At 39.9% G+C, this 18584-nt stretch overlaps 2 protein-coding genes across 4 annotated transcripts in view; one reads left to right on the forward strand and one right to left on the reverse strand.

Moving 5' to 3' along the window:
- Positions 1-27: 27 nt before the first annotated feature.
- uchl1 (ubiquitin carboxyl-terminal esterase L1 (ubiquitin thiolesterase)) lies at positions 28-5685 on the reverse strand. 2 transcript variants are annotated; one of them, XM_085161884.1, is made up of 9 exons: positions 5567-5685; positions 5458-5469; positions 4893-5021; positions 4319-4460; positions 3988-4073; positions 2405-2452; positions 2061-2130; positions 1912-1970; positions 28-1010 (listed from the first exon to the last, which is right to left on the reverse strand). In XM_085161884.1, exons 1-9 carry the CDS (start codon positions 5597-5599, stop codon positions 927-929), a joined length of 663 nt encoding a protein of 220 aa, XP_085018010.1. In that variant the 5' UTR covers positions 5600-5685; the 3' UTR covers positions 28-926. The 2 variants fall into 2 exon arrangements, with proteins under 2 accessions (XP_085018010.1, XP_085018008.1); XM_085161882.1 differs by lacking the exon at positions 5458-5469 and having other exon boundaries at positions 5555-5684.
- Positions 5686-11155: 5470 nt separating this feature from the next.
- The window catches only part of anxa5b (annexin A5b), an 8904-nt gene continuing 1475 nt past the window's right edge, over positions 11156-18584 (forward strand). Inside the window, exons 1-9 of one of the 2 annotated variants that reach the window (XM_085163584.1) lie at positions 11156-11299; positions 12521-12573; positions 15180-15264; positions 15592-15686; positions 16995-17108; positions 17244-17334; positions 17538-17617; positions 17704-17754; positions 18339-18432. In XM_085163584.1, coding sequence (XP_085019710.1) covers positions 12571-12573; positions 15180-15264; positions 15592-15686; positions 16995-17108; positions 17244-17334; positions 17538-17617; positions 17704-17754; positions 18339-18432 — 613 coding nt within the window. In that variant the 5' untranslated portion in view covers positions 11156-11299; positions 12521-12570. Of the gene's footprint in view, positions 11300-12520; positions 12574-15170; positions 15265-15591; positions 15687-16994; positions 17109-17243; positions 17335-17537; positions 17618-17703; positions 17755-18338; positions 18433-18584 lie in introns of those variants that run through there. The other variant, XM_085163583.1, reaches the window with a different exon arrangement.

The raw sequence follows: 18584 nt of genomic DNA on the forward strand, positions 1-18584 counted from the left end.
TGGATATTAGGAGACAGGACAACAGGACAAGGAGACAACAGTTGCTTTATTATATTCCCACAGCTGTATTAACAGTATAACGACAGCAACATAGGATTTGAAAGTGCAGAAAGGTAAACAATTCAAACACAGCCAGACACCCAGCACTGCACAACAACCAACATACAGTAGCACTTCAGATGTTCCCTACTTTACTTTGGAAGTTGTATTATCTGTTAAACTGGCACAGTAAGGGTATATGCGTTTGATCATTTGTGGATCCTTAGGTTTTTAAATAACGTGCCTGTTCATTTTTTGAATACCGCAATGAACTGAACTGATTTGCGATCACACTAAACTTAAGCTTATCAGAAAGAACCGCAGTTTTCCAGAGACGTTTCAAAACAGTGAGTAGGTTTCTTCCTTGCTCTAAACAATGGTTGATTATTCCTACAGATACATTTGGGCTATTCAGCAGAACATCAGATTAAGAACTCAACCACACAGAAACTAAAGGGCTTCAGAAACAAAACTTCCCTCAACATCTTTTGTCTGATCTGTCACACTTGTTGGCACAAAAGGTATTTTAACATCAGTCTTCTGAGTTTGACACAGATGCAGTGGAAAAAAAACTTGCAGACATGTGCACACAAGCAGTGGTAATGACCACATGCTGTACGGATTCACAGCTAAACCACATTAAACTGTATGGACAGGCTTGTACTGTTAGTGTCTGCAGAACAAAGGGCTCTAATTGTGTTTGTGTACATGTGTTAATGCTAAACAAGACTTTGTTCATGAAATAAGAGAAATGTGGAAACAATGTGCTTTAGTGCATAGTGTCTGCAGATGTATGCGCACACAGGTTGCTGTTGATTGTTTGCCATGTGAGCGCTCCAGGACATTTTGGTTTACAATTTGCTCAATTTTGTGTCCTACTGAACATCTTAATTCTGACAGAGAGCCACCGCAGAGAAGCGCACTTCACCTTTCTCCCTCTCCATAAAGCCACGGCACACTTTGGCTGCATCCTAGATATGATCAAAAGATGACATGTCAACTAATTATTCAAAACTCTATCCACTATATTTAAACAATACATCAACTAATTTTAAAATGGGAGTGCACTATGCACTACACCTACACGTTGTATTAACGTTTATTTTACTGCTGATATTTTCATGGCCTGATAATGAGGTCTAGTGCTGCCAGTTAACACAGATCCATGTTAAGTTAAATTGAACCAGTTTAGGGAAATTCATCCTCTAAATGTTTCAACAGCATTACATGCTGTGCACATAGGTAGCTCTGAAAGCAGCAGTCTAGCAAGTTCCACTTCAGTGCAAGTCTATCATAGTGGAATGAAGGTATTCAACTTCCTCGTAGCTAGGTGATTTTAAAATACTGTGGTATTAACTGGGAACTTGTTGAGCATTCGACACCATTGCCAGGTGCAATACTGCCATCCTCTGGTAGTAGTAATGCATTACTAGCAGATGTTCATAAAAACAAACCAGCTTGTTGCACTTCAATTAAATTGAATACTAATTCTTACTTTAGAGGCAAATCTTTTACTATAACTAGTTCTCAATAAATTACCACATTTAATGATGCGGTTTTATCTCACACACACACACACGTGGGTTTGCCTTGTGATCATTTGCTGCAATCATAAATAGTCCAATTAAAATTTAAGAAGCAAATGAATAATTGCAAAACTCACACATTTTTGCATTTCCTTGCCAGGTTATGTAATAATTTAACCTCATTTTAAATGACTGCAATTTGTATATCAGATATACAAATTGACTAAGCCCAGTTTGACAGACTCATTCACACTCCCTCTCCCGTTTAATACATGAGTAGTTGATATGCAAAGAACAATGACTTTTATTTTCAGTTTGTAAATATTCAAAAACTGGATATACATACCATTACAAAGGACTCCTCTTTGGTAGGACCGTGGTTCACTGGTCCATTTATTTTCCCATCTTAAGATATAAATAAGATATTAGAATCCACAATGTAAAACAAATACAGGGACATTAACTACAGGATTGTGCATGGGGCCAAATTCTTACCAAATTCATACAGCTGTCCATTTACATTGACGAAGGCAATAAAGTGGAAGTTGACTTTATCGGCTTCTGGCTGTGAAGGTTGAGACAAAGTGAATAACTTTGAAGCAAAGATACCATAACAACTACTTCTGTTTAAATATATAGTCTGATCTCTTTAAAAACCCGCACCCCATCTCACATGTGGTCTATAACAATGTAACTGCCTGGAAGCTAATGAAATAAAACTCTGCTCATAACAGCAATCTCATATGAAGTTGTCCAACACAGGTCTAACATTGACCTGCATCACATATGTTTGGTCTGAATGTGGTACAGTGTGTTGATGTTGTGGTAAAATGCCTTACCCGACACTGGCCCTGTGCAGCAATCTCATTGTGAGCATCAAAGATTGCCTAAAAGGGGGAAAGAACGTGCAAGATGTAACTAATGAAACATAATACTTCCATTTAAAAAAAAAAAAAAAAAAGTAGCAGGGCAGTCAAACAAGTTTGAAAGGTTTTTATAGTGTTTTGTATACAAGTGAACCCACCTACTACATCTAAAGAAAATTTGGCAGTATGTGGCACCCCCAAGTGACCTTAAAACCAATTCCATTATGCAACATTTTAGAAATTCTAGGCCATTATATTCACTCATTTTCACTTTACTACAACTTTGCTAGCAGAGACTAGTCTCAGATATGACAGTGAAATATAAAGACACATACACCTATGTGACATTAAAAATGTTTGCACAATAAAGCATTTTTTTATATACACAAAGGAGGACAAGTCATTTCAAACTGAAGTTTAAAGCATCCATTTTAAAATGACCGTTGCATGTTTCCCTGTACAATTGATCTGATTTCAGGTCAGATGAGCCCCTTATACAATAATACTTTGCCATTACATTTGTTTGGTTGGTCGACACAAGTATACTACAGACAGACTATTGTACAAGTTATCTAATATTCCTAGATGTGAAGACTTTAGGATAAAAAGATTTGAGTTTGTTTTAATTTTTAGTTTGTCCAGCAATTAGACTTTAGTGTCAATGTCTCTCAGCAGTCCCAATAATCTCCATTACTTGCTGGACTCCAGTTATCTAGGTTGATTGTGGACTTTAGGTGGACCAGGAAACCTTGACCCGTTTCAATCCATGGTCAATGTGGACATTGTGGAGGACCATAAATACCTTGGAGTACACAGTAAATAAACTGGAATGGGTTAAAAACACCACTGAACTCTAAAGCAAGGGCCAAAGTCTTCTTCATTTTCTGAGGTGGCAGCAGAGGTCTTTTATATCTTTTCGACCATGCTCTGGATTTTGTTGCATGCAGGGGCAACAGGTCAAGAGTCACAGATGCCAACAGACTCAAACTGATCCGCAAAACCAGTAATGTTATGGGAACGGAGCTGGAGTCCCTTAGGGTGGTGTCTGAGAGGCAGATGTTGTCGAAGATAAGGCAATGCTGGATAATGGCTCTCACTTACTCCATGATGTGCTGGCTAGTCACAGGAGCACATTCAGTGAGACACTGAGATTACCAAAAAGCACCACTGAATGACAGGAAATCATTCCTGCCCATCTCCCTCTACAACTCCTCCATATAATACACTGTGCACACTGCAATAGTTACACCCGTGGCACATGCTTTACAGTAAAATAACAAATGACAAAAGTTTCACAGTTTAGAGTTTAATGTCAATCATATATTTCACCTCTGTAATATTCTTGATATTTATAATTGAGCGATTTGTATATATTAGAGCAATTTCTTAAATGTGTAAACTATGTAATGTATCATATTATTTAATTAGTTCAGTATGTTACTCTTACTGTCTTGGAGCAACCATAATCCTAATTCCCTTAGGGATTATTAAAGTATTCTGATTCTCATCTACCAAATCAGATTTATTATAGACTAAATAATTTAACTGCACTTTACTTTGTTTTTCTCCAGATGTTTGGCACGGTCATCAGGAGACATATTTGCTGTCTCATCCAGAAATTTCTTCAAGGCAGAGGCACCATCTGAAAATGTCAACATTAGCTTAGATACCAGGAAGATTGATTATGCACATCAAGCTAAATCATGGGGCAACAGCACTCTTTTTGTTGTTTAAGCTTTCATTTAGTACACTTCCTCCATGCATTTTATAGAAACAGATTTGGAAAGTCCAGTAGGAAAATTTCCACAGGCAGAATTATTTTAGTCACCAATTTAAATATTTATTCACACATGTTCAGTTGGTGCACCAGATCCCTCTTGTACTCACCAAAAGTCATTTTGTCTTTGTTGTTGGCCACAGCATGGAGCAGGGCAATGGTGCCACAGGAATTGACTGCTGTCTGCTTCAAGAAATAAGCCTCAGAACCTCCTGAAACCTTATCAGCTTGCTGAGATCTGAAAGACTCATGCTGCCATACAGGGTGTGTGTGTGTGGGGTGGGGGGGGGGGGGGGGGGGAGGAAAAAAAGCATGTCATTATCAGTCTGATAATACTGTGCAGTGGGTCTACCACTTAAAATGAGCAGAGTCAGGAAATCTCAACCATCAAAAAAAATCCCATTGTTTTATTAACTGCAGTATGTTTAAACTGTTTAGTATGTGAAAAAATATTGAACATTAAACATTTGCATTCAAAATTATAGTAGTGATAGCACCTGCTGATTCATTTCCTCGTCGCCATCTCCCTCTCTCTCTCCCCTCTACCCATCTAAATGACATTAGCAGTTTTTTTTCTATCCATGCCCTCCCTGCATCTCCGCGTCACCCCACTCGATACGGCCAATATTCACTTGATCGACCCACCCTTCCAGGAAGTAGTCAGCGCCACCACCCTGGCGTTACCTGTTGCGTTAAGGGGAAGAGCAGCATCAAGGCACAGCACGGCTTCGGCACGGAGGAGAGCTGCTCACCATCCAGCCCCAGCACGTCGACGAAGCGCCAGCTTTCACCAACGCCCAGCTTTCCCATCATCTGAAAGGCACAACGATGACGGAATAAAGAATAAGCCCCCAACAGTTGCACACTGGCAGACGATGCTCTCAGAAGCTGCTCAGAGATGCTGCGTTATGCTGGTTCACTCAGGCCACACCCTTTAGCCCAGACACTGGGACAGCCGCGGGAAGGATGCTACTGCCCGTTAATATGGGACAACAGTCAAACTCTTGTTAACCCCGATATTTCATTTTTAGCATCAATTAACGCTGTTACCTGGATAGTTGGCGAAGCAACTACACCTCTACTGGTATACTGGTGCTTTGTAGTGGCCTGATGGCGTTTCAATGTTGGAAACACGTTAACAGCCCTCTAAACTAATTAGCCCCTGTGAAACTTACCTGGCGGTTGGGTCAATCAGTGGTTACTAACATGTCGCCATTACTCGGCGGCTAACGTTTAATTTCATACGCACCTTGTTCAGCATCTGAAACAACAAAAACAAACGAAAAAAGAAAGCGGTAAGACAAAAGTCTGCTGTCTTTGAAAGCATTACTGTTGTAATTAAGCACACATTTCCTTACCTCTGGATTGATTTCCATCGGGGTCCACTCCATTGTTGCTAAAGTTTAGCTATCACTTCTCTAGTTCAATCTGCTATCTTGACTACAGCGAACAGCCGCGCGTGTACCCTTATTTATCGCTGCTGATCATACCACTTACCGACAGACGCGGGGGTGCGCCCAGAGCAAATAACCCTCGGTGCACAGATTTAGCAAACAGACTTAAACGCCAGATTTAACGTTTTACACGCCCGAATACCAAAGTACATCTCAGAAAGACCTTTACGTTTATAAAAGTAGATATTCATGAAATCACACCTCTAAATACAAGATCATTCCGAGTAAATCGCGTTCTTTCTAGAAAGTAGGTGTGACGTATTGATGACTCCCTATCAACAATACTTGTGCAGCCTCTAACACTTAAATAAGATTTAAACTGCAGCCTTCTTATACCTTCTTATACCTGTTCAACGTTTTTGCTACTTGCACTCCTGTTCACTGCACATGCAACAAGCTAACAGTCACAGCAATATTAATTATATTTATTTGTAGTGCACAGACTACGTTTATTTCCCTTTTGTAGTCCTTGTTTCCACAGACCACTTAAGAGAAAACTAGAAACAGACTATTTTTTTCTGTAATTCGCTATGTTATATGACAATTATACAACGTGGAAAAAGTCAGTATGAAGAAATTATACTTTTTAAAATAACCATATTTAAAAATAAATAAATAACCAAAGTTAATAATAATAAATGATCAAATGTATTCCCATACCTAAATACTATTATTCTGGTCTCTTTACCAGAGAGAGTTATTATTATTTAGCCTTTCTCCTTTAAAAACAACCACTTATTAGTAACTAAACAACATATTTACATATGAAATGAGGCTAGGAGTTTATAGCTTGTAGTAAGTAAAACCTGAATTGATAAAACTTGTAATCACATGTTGTGCCACACCTAGAACTGGATGGTTAGTCTGAAGAGTGTTTTTCTTACAACAACAATCTCAGTGTTTTTACTTGTATGAAATCTTTGTGTGCAATGTCCTTGAAAATCTGATTTTTTTATTTCCTTTTTTCCCCCAAACATGGGATTTTCTGCTTCAGGATAATGTATTTAACTATGTTGTTGTTCTTTAAATAATATTAAATTATTATAATTGTTATTATAATAATAAAGAAGAAAAACTCTACAGACTTTAGTTGCTAAATATGACCTTAGCCCAGGGTTCCAGTGGGATTGTTTCCTTGTGTCTTATATTCCCTGCTTTTCTGCATCTGTTTGCTTCCTTTGGTGCGATTCTGGCCTATATGCCTGTGTTAGCACCTGATTATTTATGCAGGTACTTGTCTGTTTAGGTGAGACTAACCTGCTGAGTAAATTGTATGTGCAATAGTGTCGTTTTCTCCTGCCTTCCACCTGATGGCACAATAACATAAGAGATGAATGTAATGTCAACATTACATTACATATATTACAAGTACACGTGTGCATATGAAAATTTTACTTGATGAAAATATGTTGTTTCCTTCATACTGCATAGCTCATGAATCATCTGACTCTGACATCTGATGGGTAGCTAAACTTTTTCACACTGATAGAAAGATAGAAAGACTGCCTGCGTCTGTGTGCCTTTTGTGTTTCATTTGTAGTAACTTCCTGTTGTATTTTGGTAACTGCTGTTCCTTGTGGGTCTTCCCATATTTTAATTCCTCTGTGTTTGTTTTCCTTCTCTATCAACTCCACCTTCACTGGATTCACCTGTAGTTATGGTCCTTATTTGTAGTCCTATTTTCTCCTCTGCAAGTTGTTGGCTAACCAATTTTACTGCCTGCGATGTCTTTTTGGTTCCTTCTGTTTTGGTTTTGTTGATTTCTTCTTTGGACTTGTAAATCAGTTACGTTTTCCATGAAAGCTCATCTTGTGTTCATCAATGTGCTGCCTAGTGTGTCCTGAAACTGGGTTCTTTAAGGTACTTGCATGTACGAATGCACTGTGGTTACAGCATGCATGTTTTATTCATGGAGAATGGACTTTAAAATACACCCACTGGCCACGCCATGAGGTGCACCTGTTCAGCTGCTTGCTAATGCAAATATCTAATCAGCCATTAAAATAATATGCATAGAAAGGTTCAGACTCCTTTGGGCTGAGAGTAAGGCAAACATAACTTAAATAACCACCCATCTCAACCAAAGTATATAGAAGAGCATATCTAAAAACATAAAACACTATAGCAGCAGAAGACCATACCGGGTACCACATTATATGATAGGGTCAGAATTTGGTCTAAACAACATGAAGGAATGGATCCAGCCTGTCTTGCATCAATGATTCATATGGGTGGTGGCACAATTTGTACCCTTAGTGCCAACTGAGCATTGTTTAAATACCACAGCCTGAGTATTGTTGCTGACTATGTCCATCCCTTTGTGTCCACAGTGTACCCATCCTCTGATGGCTGCCTATAACAGGATAACGTGCCATTTAAAAAGCTCAATTCATCTAAAATTAGTTTCTATAACATGAACAGTGAGTTTATGTATTAAAGGGTCTCCGCAATCATCAGATCTCAATTGGACTGATTGTTGCTGGATGTAGTGATTCAAATCATGAATAAACAGCTGAAAATCTGCAGTAACTGTGTAGTGCTATCATGTCAACATGGAGCAAAATCTCTGAGGAATGTTTTCAGTACCATGTTTGAATCTATGCAGTGAAAAAATAAGCGGTTGTGGAGTCAAAAGGGGGTCTGATCTTTGGAATGTGTACCTAATAAAGTGTTGCAGTAAATGAGTGTACATTGTACTGAACCTACAAAATATATGTTTTATTCAGGCAGAATGGATTTTAAAAGTATGTTTTAATCAGATGTGATGATGGAAGTCACCTGGGGGAAGGGCGGAGATTTTATGTGGGTGGGCTCACAGGTCAGACTGAAATGGGTAGCTGGTGATATATTCTATATGTCTGCATCCATTTGTCCGCCTGCCTGTGTCGATGGCATGTTTACCTGTGGGTTTAAAAGGGGAAAGCAAGAGTATATAGAAAATCCAGTAGAAGAGGACAGAAGGAAGAAGAAGTGAAAAGAGAAATCGGATACATTTGGATGCTCCTCATATTTGTGGAATATTCCTCTGATCACACACTGGAGGCTTGAGTTAAGACCTTCATTCTTGGAACTTTCATCTTCTTCCATTTGATCTTGAAGAAATTTGACTGAAGCTATTATTTTTTTTAGCACCTAGTGTCAGGACCTCACAGGATGGTCACATCTTCCAGAAGACAAGAAAAACCAAATAATTACCTGTAGACAACAGAATAAGACCCTAACACTGTTACTGTACATCACCATAACTCTAAGAGGCAACAGTTTCAGACAGCGGTCTGTCCATCCTGGTGCATACTTGCTGAGATGAATGGTGTGCCTCCTTTAGGAGCAGGTTGGGGATGGAGCACGGTGGTGTACTGTTGTATCTTCGCCTCGCTCAGCATGCTGTTGGCTCTGTTACTCTGGTTCTTACTCAGACAATTACAACGTTTCAGAGGCAGAACGTGACAAACACGCAGTGTGATGTACACCTGCTTCCAAAAGCGACCTGTTTTTCTTGTTTTTTAATTAATGTGATCAATTTATGAATTGTGGTATAATATTTCAAATATATTAGGTGTCTTTAAATAGTAATTCAAAATAGTATGTTTATTGATGCATGTTGTATTTGTAGTATGTTTGCATCCACACGTGGATGCATGTCAGTCTGATTACAGTTTTATTAAATGTCATGTCTGTCATTCCAAGAGCGATTCTGCTCATAGTGTTCATAAATGTATGATTACTTCTAGATCTCAGCTTGATATGTGCTGGATGAGTGCAAAAGTGCAAAGAGTCCAGAAAAATACAAAAAAAACCCAACAAGATTTCTAGATGAAGTTGAGAGTTTGCATGATGAAGATAACCACACTGGTGCACTGGTTAGAAATGAAAGAAGACTCCTCCAGCTGGCTGGGGCCTTTCTGTGTGGAATTTGCATGTTCTCCCAGTATCCGTGTGGACATTCTCTGGGTGCTCTGTGGGTTTTCCCACAGTTTGTGATTCTAAATTGGCCAATTTAGCTGTGAATGTCTGTCTGTGTTAGCCCACCTTTCTCCCTGTCACAGCTGGGATAGGCTCCAGCTGCCCCCATGTCCCTAAATTGAATAAACTGATGAATGGATGGAGCATTTCGGAGCTTCCAATAGCCAGAGTCGTAAGCAAATGTGAATGGGTGAAGCCCTCAGAACTTTTTCTGATAAACTGATGCTTAAAGTCATCCTCCAGTTAAAAATTCTTTGTACCAACTATGTTAATGCCAAGAAAATTGGGATGTTTGACCTTCACGATGCAGGTGTGTGTGATATTTGTAAGTACTCGCAATCTGTCATGCTGAAGGGGAAAGTTTTTATTCCTGTAACACCTGGACATACTGGCAGCATCAATCATGACGTCTCAGAAAAAAACAATTTCCCACATGCAGTTCATATACAAGTGTGATGTTGGAAGTTCAGTATTTATTTTTACCCATTTAAATGTGAAAAATCAATTCTTTATATCTCAAAAATTGTGTTTATAATAAAAGCTTTCAGTCGTGTGCGGTGGTGTCAAAATCTGCATAAATCTAACCCACATAACTCGTGTTTTTTTAACACACACACCTCTGTCTGTGTGTGTATAGCTTCTTTGTTTGAATCGATCACTCCCTCTCAGTTTACTTGGTAAATTATTGACATGGGATGAAGATTCCCAACATGCCAAAGCAGAATGCTACTAAATGAAGAGCATTCATGATCCTAATGATACAAATCAAATCCATATATGTATTTCAATGGTGACGTTCTTTATTGGTCACATTTTTTTCACGGTGACAGCCATGTTTCTGTCAGTCTCCCCTGACATAAATACCTGCCCTTCTGTTAAAGTTCACCCGTGTTTTTATAGGTTGCATCATCAAACAGTAGCGATAAATTATCTCTGGCACCTTTTGTTCTGTCTCTCTGTTAAAATTAAACTACCATAAAAATTAACGTTTTTTTTTTTTTTTCAAATCCGCAAACTTACAAATTCAGCAGAAGATGAAATAATCATTTCGCCCACCGTATCTTCTCACACCAAGTCATGAAAATAAACACGTGACCGAAGCATTATCAAGGAAATGGACTAGAAGCTGTAACTTGTAAACACTGTGTAGTGCTGCAGATCATTTTTGTGAAACATCCCATGCCACGTTCACAGTTATAATTTCCACTAGGATGTAATGGACACGGAATCAGAAGGAGGTGGGGGGGAACCACGCCTTCAGGCTAAACCAACAAGCATCTGTTTGCTTACACAGAAACTTTATAATATGTAATGTCAGTATTGTATTTTCAACTTGCTCCGCTTCTCCAAGTACTCCAGAAGGAGCATGTTAGATGCAAAATATCGCACCTCCTCTTATAAACCATTATAAAACACGCAGCATGAAATAAAGACGCGAGAAAGACCCTTGTCCTCATTTCCCTGATAGCAGCGCAACCATGTAAGGAAACGACATTTCCCAGAGTGCTCAAGGGCAAGGCAGCCCCGGTGCCCTGAGCACTGGGGTGTGGTTCACTCACTCACGCGCATAGTTTTTCCAAGTGAGCTTCTCCTGTCTACTTCTCCTCCTCACTTCGCTGTCTGCGGGTCTCTCCTTCCGTCCTCTGAGCTCCGTTTCACAGCTGCGGCTCATCGGTAAGTGCCTCACCGGTGTTCACTCTCACTTATAGGAGACCTATAGAAAGTTCCGTTGTATCCACCAGGGTGTGCCAAGATAGGTATCCCGGACAAAATCTGTTTCCCCTGCGTCCGGAGCGCTGCGAACGGAGAGCAGATCCAATTTATTCCGCCTCCATTACAGCCAACTAGACATGGAAGTAGTGATGTTTTAGTTCTGTGAAAAATGAGTGTCGTTACATTACGTTCAGTTTGAGGGTTACAACAGAAAATATATGTATTTATATTATTGTTCTCGCGTGGACGGGATTATTTCAACAAACTGAGGACTTTTTGCCTAATAACTATTTGTATCCTCCTGTAACTTTACTGAATAAAGAGCTAACATCTCCAAAATTACAGGAGTAGTTAGTCATTACAACAAGTGTTTGAACTAAAAATCAAGACTATGGGATACTATCTACCTATCTATCAGGGGCACAGCCGGACCCCGTCTCCACCTGATGATAAAAGACTTGTAGTCTAGATAGCAGCTGCTGTATATACCGTACAGCAGGGCAGGAAACCCTAGCGGTGATGATTAGGGATGAGTTAATTACAGTGGAAAGTTTACCGGTGTCGTGCCAAACTAGGTATCCCCGACAGAATTTGTTTCCCCTGCGTCGGGAGCACACGCTGGACTGTCCAAATCACGGACAAACAGTATCCCACATTGTTGATTTTTAGTTTACAAACACTTCTTATAATGACTAACTACTCCTGACATTTTTGAGATGTTAGCTCTTTATACAACGAAGTTATAGTGGGATACAAATAATATCAGGCTGATCCTGCCACAATTTGTTCCCCCCGTGTAAATCACGGACAAACAGTATCCCACATTGCTGATTTTTCGTTCACAAACACTTCTTATTATGACGCATTACTCCTGAAACTTTGGAGGATTTAGCTCTTTATATAGTAAAGTTACAGGAGAATAAAAATAGTTATCAGCCAAAATGTTAATGGTTTATTAAAATAATCCCACCTGACACCCGTGAGCAATAAATATATAATTTTCTGTTGTAACCCTCAAACTGAATGGTAATGTAACTTCACAAAATGAAAACATCAGTACTTCTTGCGTGCTCCCAGCACAGGGGAAACAAATTCTGTCGGGGATACCTACTTTGGCACAACACCGGAAATAAAAAGTTTGTTTCGTCTCCTTGCCTGATAACATTTGTTTCTCTCCAACAGATCTGCACTTTTTCCTTTCGTTGGAAAAACAAACTTAAAAGACTGTCAAAATGGTGAGTCCTTTCCACTCCGCTCATTTCTCAGATGTCAGCGCAAATAAACACGCAGAACTGAATATAAAACGCTTGCTGATTAATCAGATTTTGCAGAAGTCTCGAGGAATAAAACCGTTATTTATGCAAATGTTTGACTCGCTGGCTTTTAGCCGGTAAAGTCTGAGACAACGCCCACTTTATGAAACTTTATATAAGGTTCTCGGTGAGCGTTGTTGTTGTTGTCGGGAGACAGCAGGTTAACCTTTGACGCTTTTACAGTTTGTATTGAACCTTAAACATCGTGAAACAGTAAAAGTTAGATCCGTTTTTATATGCGTGTTTTGGGTGTGCGCGCATGATCGTGAGGCTGGAGAGAAATCTCATTTGGGGAAGTTTGGTGTATGACTCATGTGGGCTGTGCTCCATTCGGGTGGGTCTCCTCTGCGTTTTTCCACCTCTCCCCCTCTTTCTGTGTGTAATGCACACATTTCCACATCTGGTCTGGAGTTTAAAGCCAGCCTCCTCCTCTTAAAGGGGAATTTCTTACTTTTCAGCAGTTGAGTTACTAAAAAAGTTGTTTTTTTTAAAAAATGTCATCAGCTGTGCTGTTGTTTGTTTCCTGGCAGTTTATTCTGAGGGTGTGTTTACTATGAAGTGCTAACAAAACGTTTGAATAGGTCTTTCTTAGACAAGCATTTCTACTACGTGTGCATTCCGATCTGATATATGTAATATTATCCCTGTCAACAGACCTCTACTATTCTCCCAACACACCTGTTTGCTTTCCTGACTAGCGTGGACTTTATATTGACTCACACACTTGCACACAGTGCTGCTTCTGTAAATACTTAACTACAGCACATAATGTGGATCCCACAACAGATCAACTGTATAATCCTGTTTGCACAAAGAAAATAAAAGGATGTTTAATTTAGTGAGGTTTTTAATTAAAGATGGAATAATAATGATACGTTGCATCTTTATGCGGGATTGGGTATCAGGCTAGAGCTGTAGTCGTGATCACCGGAGCTTAACTCTGTTGACAGCATTTGCACAGGTAACAATAAAATGGTACATAATGGAGGACATCCTTTTGCAAAAGCATTGCTAGGTGGATTGTGTACAGTGTCCATGGCAACAGCAGCCAATGAAGAAGGATGGTAAGTAATAAGAAGTGCTTTTAAGGAGAGACCCCAGCTGTGATGGCCTGTGGTGTTTACATACATCCCCTACGCCCTCAGGTCATGCCTGGACCCGCTCAGGGAAATCAGTGAATCACTCGCTACAGACTCCAACCCCTAGCATTCCAGTGTGAGGGACGTGCATTGTGTTACGTTGTTGTTGTCTAAATACCTCCTTGTTCAGCTGTTTGTCCAAGGAGCCACGTTGGGTCACTTTTTGCTTGATTGGATGATTGGATGCGTGTCATTTTGACATTCCTTCCTGCAGAAACAGACAAAATTCTGGTTGTTAACAGCAACTCTTGTGTTCTAGACCTTTGACTTTTTAAAATTTTGAGGGTCAGAATTCCAGAAGCATTCCAGTAGTTTTCCTCTCAACGTTCCGCTGATTTTTATGAGCACGGGAGTGTCTGGAATCAGTGCATTGTTGTTACAGAAAGGGTCTGTTTTACTAAAAATCAATGTTAAAGTCAAGCTGTAAGTCATTAGGTCATTAATCTGAGTACAAATCAGGAGTAGGTGTACAAAACTATGTGCCTAACAAAGTATACACATCTGGCATTGTTCTGTTGTATCGCACAGAGAAATGAATATTTGTGGGCTCCAGTGATTTGAATTTTTTGCAAAGACCCAACGTCCTTGATGATACTGTAGACGTTAAGAATGTGCCCATATATTATCAGCAGTACTTGGTGTTAAATACACCGCACTGCATTGAGAATGATAACCTTGGATATAAACAGAATATATACAACTGACAATAACAATATGTGTAATGTAATTATCATAGCTACCACTCTACCGACAAATACTCTGCATGTGTTATTGCAGTTTTCATGGAGGATTTCGTACTTTATCATCTATACACTCACCAACCAGTTTATTAACTACAGCTACTTGTTAAAGCAAATATCAGCCAATCACATCAGTGCATGTACGATCCCATAGGTCAAGATGACCTGCTGAAGTTCAAATTGAGCATCAGAATGTGGAAGAAAGGTGATTTTAAAGTGAATTTGAATGTGATGTTGGCTTAAACAACATGAAAGCATGGTCCATCCTAGCTTGTCTCAACAGTTCAGATGGGAGGTGGTGGTGTGAGGATATGGGGAACGTATTCAGCAGGATAGCACACCATGTCACAGAGCTCATATCTTCTGAAACCAGTTCCCTTAACATGAGTTCACTGTATTCAAATGGCCTCTGCAGTCACGAGATGTCAAACCAGTAGAGCAAGATAGATGGGAAACCGACAAATGTGCAGCACCCATATGATGCTGTCTGTGAATATAGATCCTCTAAAGAGTGTTTCCACCACCTTGTTGAAACTAAACTAAACTCAATGAAGGCAGTACTAGCAAGGTGTACCAAAGTTGTGTACACCTTGGCTTTGGACAAAAGTGCAAAGACCAACTTTTTCTGTGCACATCTTCCATGTTGCAGGCCAACAGAGGAACCGTAAAACCCAGCGCAAATTTCAGCGCCAGTGCGGATGCAGAGGTTCTGCACAAGGCCATGAAAGGCCTGGGTAAGTTGATCATGTTTATTTATACATGCATTTGGAGAGCTTGTTTCGGGGAATTTCTTTTCAGTGTAGAAATCCCTGCTGTCTGGGTGGAGCATCGCACAGACAGCAGTGACTCACAATCACGTGAGCAGAGTAACTTGAGATGAGTCACTGTGAGCAAACACATCTGCTGACCTAGACTGCAGGCTGTAATTATGTGGGTTGAATAGATGTAAATATGAATCCACCTAGACAGCGAAGGACCATTGTTATGTAATTTGTGCTGCATGCAGCGTATCCTGTGACATGAAGAGCTTTGCTCATGAACCGTGTTTGTTGTCACTGTAGGGACCGACGAGGATGCCATCTTGCAGCTGGTCACGGCTCGCAGCAACGCCCAGAGGCAGGAGATCAAGGCCACCTACAAAACTCTGTATGGCAAGGTCTGAACACCTCTTGGACAGCTGTTACCTCGCACGAGCACATCTGTCACGCCTTCAGTTTAACTGTCCCACTGTTACAGCCGAGCAAATCTGTGGGCCAATGGCACACTGCCCAGCATTAAGCCACTCCAATCTCACTCAGACTCATTCTGCAGTCTTGGCACTTTATCTATATTTCCAAATCTCTGTGATTCTCTATTACAGAGGTTTGGAATGCTCTAAAATGCAGATGATACTAAACAGAAGTGAAATCAGTCATCCACAGTGCACCAGTAGTAAAAAAAAGTTACAAACTACAAAGAAACCCCAATTTTCCTATATTTTTATTGTTGAAATATGATTTTCTTAAATCGCTAATACCTTCATGTTAATAAATCACAGCTCTGTGTATGTAAATATTTATTTATCCCTCTAATGTTGCTCTTGGTCTTTAGTCAGTGGTCTTACTACAATACACAACATCTCTGCCTGCCTGTGATTTCCTCCTACACGATCAGGAGCAACAAAACCTGGTGCATCTGCGCTTAAGGCTCTTATCTATATCAGATGTTATGATGTAATAGTGTTGCTTAGCAACCATCTACCAACAGGATAAAAATGACCCATTTGTATTGTTTACACCTGCAACGTGTTATAAAAGTGCAATTTTAGCTTCATGACAAAGACAAAATTGTAAAAATGCATGTGTGACATCATCATTTTGCCAAGCAATAGACCAGAAATACTAAACTTGGGGCATGAACTAGTTTAACAAATCTGCCATATTAACCGTGAAGGTGATGATATATCTGACGTGTTTACACCTGGACCCACGCTGCCAAAAACATCGAATAAACAGTCAATGAATTAGTGAAGATTAGAATTACAAAAAAAGAGGTTCACATCTACACCTCTGTTCACCATACAGGTTATACAGTTAGCTGACAGGTCATTAAGACTGCAAAACAATACTTTAATGTGCAATAAACGAAGCTGCTGCTAGCTACTGTCATTTTGGCACAGCTTGACATAAAAGCTGAAACAACAAGCGTCATTTGGTTTAACATTAGCTTGACATTAACACAAAGGTTTACTGAACCGTTGAGCAGAGCCAGGCTAGCTGTTCGAGCCCTAATCTGAATCTAAGTATATTTTGCAATTTTTTTTAATTTTTTTTTTTTGCTTAAATACAATTAAGCTTCAAAGTATTTGACAATACTATAAAGTTACCCTAGTTAAGTTTTTAGGCCACACAACTGCTTCACACTCTGGGTTTATGGTGATCCACACCTCGTTAAAGTGCATATTGTATATCTCCACATCTGTCAGGACCTGATAGGTGACCTGAAAGGAGAGCTGGGCGGGAAATTTGAGACGCTCATTGTGGCTCTGATGACTCCACCCATTACTTATGATGTGACATCACTTCGCAATGCAATCAAGGTACGTGCGCCAGTGACAGATATAAACCGATCAGAAGTCTCACGCCACGATCTTCATGTACAGACAGAAATTTTAGCACAGATAGCAGCTGGAAACTCAGGCGGCATCTGTGACATTTCCCATTTTGGCCTGTAGGGGGCAGGGACAGATGAGAAAGTGCTGGTGGAGATCCTTGCCTCCAGAACATCTCAGCAGGTGAAGCAAATCATCGCTGCCTACAAACAGGGTAACACTTGCACAGACACACACACACAAGTTACACAATGTTTTTTCACACTGATAATGGTTTCAATATAATTTTAGTGTACTTAAAATGAAGCACATTCAACGTGCTAAGAAGTAAAAGACACCTGTTTTGATTCTTGGAGAAGACACAAATCTTTTTGGGGTCATGTGAAGGCATTGAGTATTGCAGTTTGTTTCCTTCAGAGTATGATGACGACCTGGAGAAAGATATAACGGGTGACACTTCAGGTCACTTCCAGAGACTTCTGGTTATTCTTATTCAGGTAAATGTAATCCTCTCATCTCTCCTCTCCTCTCCTCTCCCCTCCTCTCCCCTCCTCTTTAATTAAAATGTTCTGTCCCTTCTCAGGCAAACAGGCAGACGGGGATCCAGTCGGAAAGCATCGAGAGTGACGCTCAGGTAGGCTTTTTAAAATATTTGATTCCTCATCATCAGTGGCTTCTTTGTTTTTAGTCTCAGGGCATGACCATCACATGCGTTTGGTCAGGTGTTCAGTTAGTCTGTAAAGATGGTTTGATGACCTCTGCTGGACAATATGAGCAAAACTTCCCTTAAAATGTTGTCATGTTTTTGCTTAGAGAAAAGGTCCTGTGAATTTTTACTAGGCTCAGCTCTTTTCCTCTCTGGAGTTTTTACTGCCAAATCTGATCATAGATATCTTAGTGAAATGTATCTAGGTGTGATTTCTGTTGCAAATCAACTTTGTCATGTGGAAATCCCTTCAAAGTGAAGCATAGAATGATTTGGATCGGACAACAACATGCTGGGTCTAGTACAAAGACTCAGTATCAGTGCAGCAGGATCTGAGGTATTCAGGCTTGGTAGTCCACAAAAATGGGCATTCTGGACCTGTAAGACTACAAAAGCAGGATAATCTCCTGCAGAGTTTACAGTAAAAAAAGTGTAGTTTTTTCAAGTTTTCTCCTGTACTCTGCCAGTTCTCCCTGTGATTTAAAAAAAACATTGCCATTTTCTGGTTTTAGGCCCTCTTCAAGGCAGGAGAGCAGAAGTTTGGCACTGATGAACAATCTTTTGTTACCATCCTGGGTAACCGGAGTGCAGAACACCTCAGGAAAGGTTTGTGAGTGTGGGGTAAAAACAGTTTGTATGAGTGGGTGAAGACAGAGTGGTCCAGGGTGTGGACAGTGTTTGCACTCTGAAACAAATTACATCTGCAGCCAGTGATGTCAGTTATGTGTTGGCTAAATGAATATATAACAAGATTCAAC

Source organism: Neolamprologus multifasciatus, chromosome 6 (assembly GCF_963576455.1).
Source record: "Neolamprologus multifasciatus chromosome 6, fNeoMul1.2, whole genome shotgun sequence".
Classification (NCBI taxonomy): Eukaryota; Metazoa; Chordata; class Actinopteri; order Cichliformes; family Cichlidae; genus Neolamprologus; species Neolamprologus multifasciatus.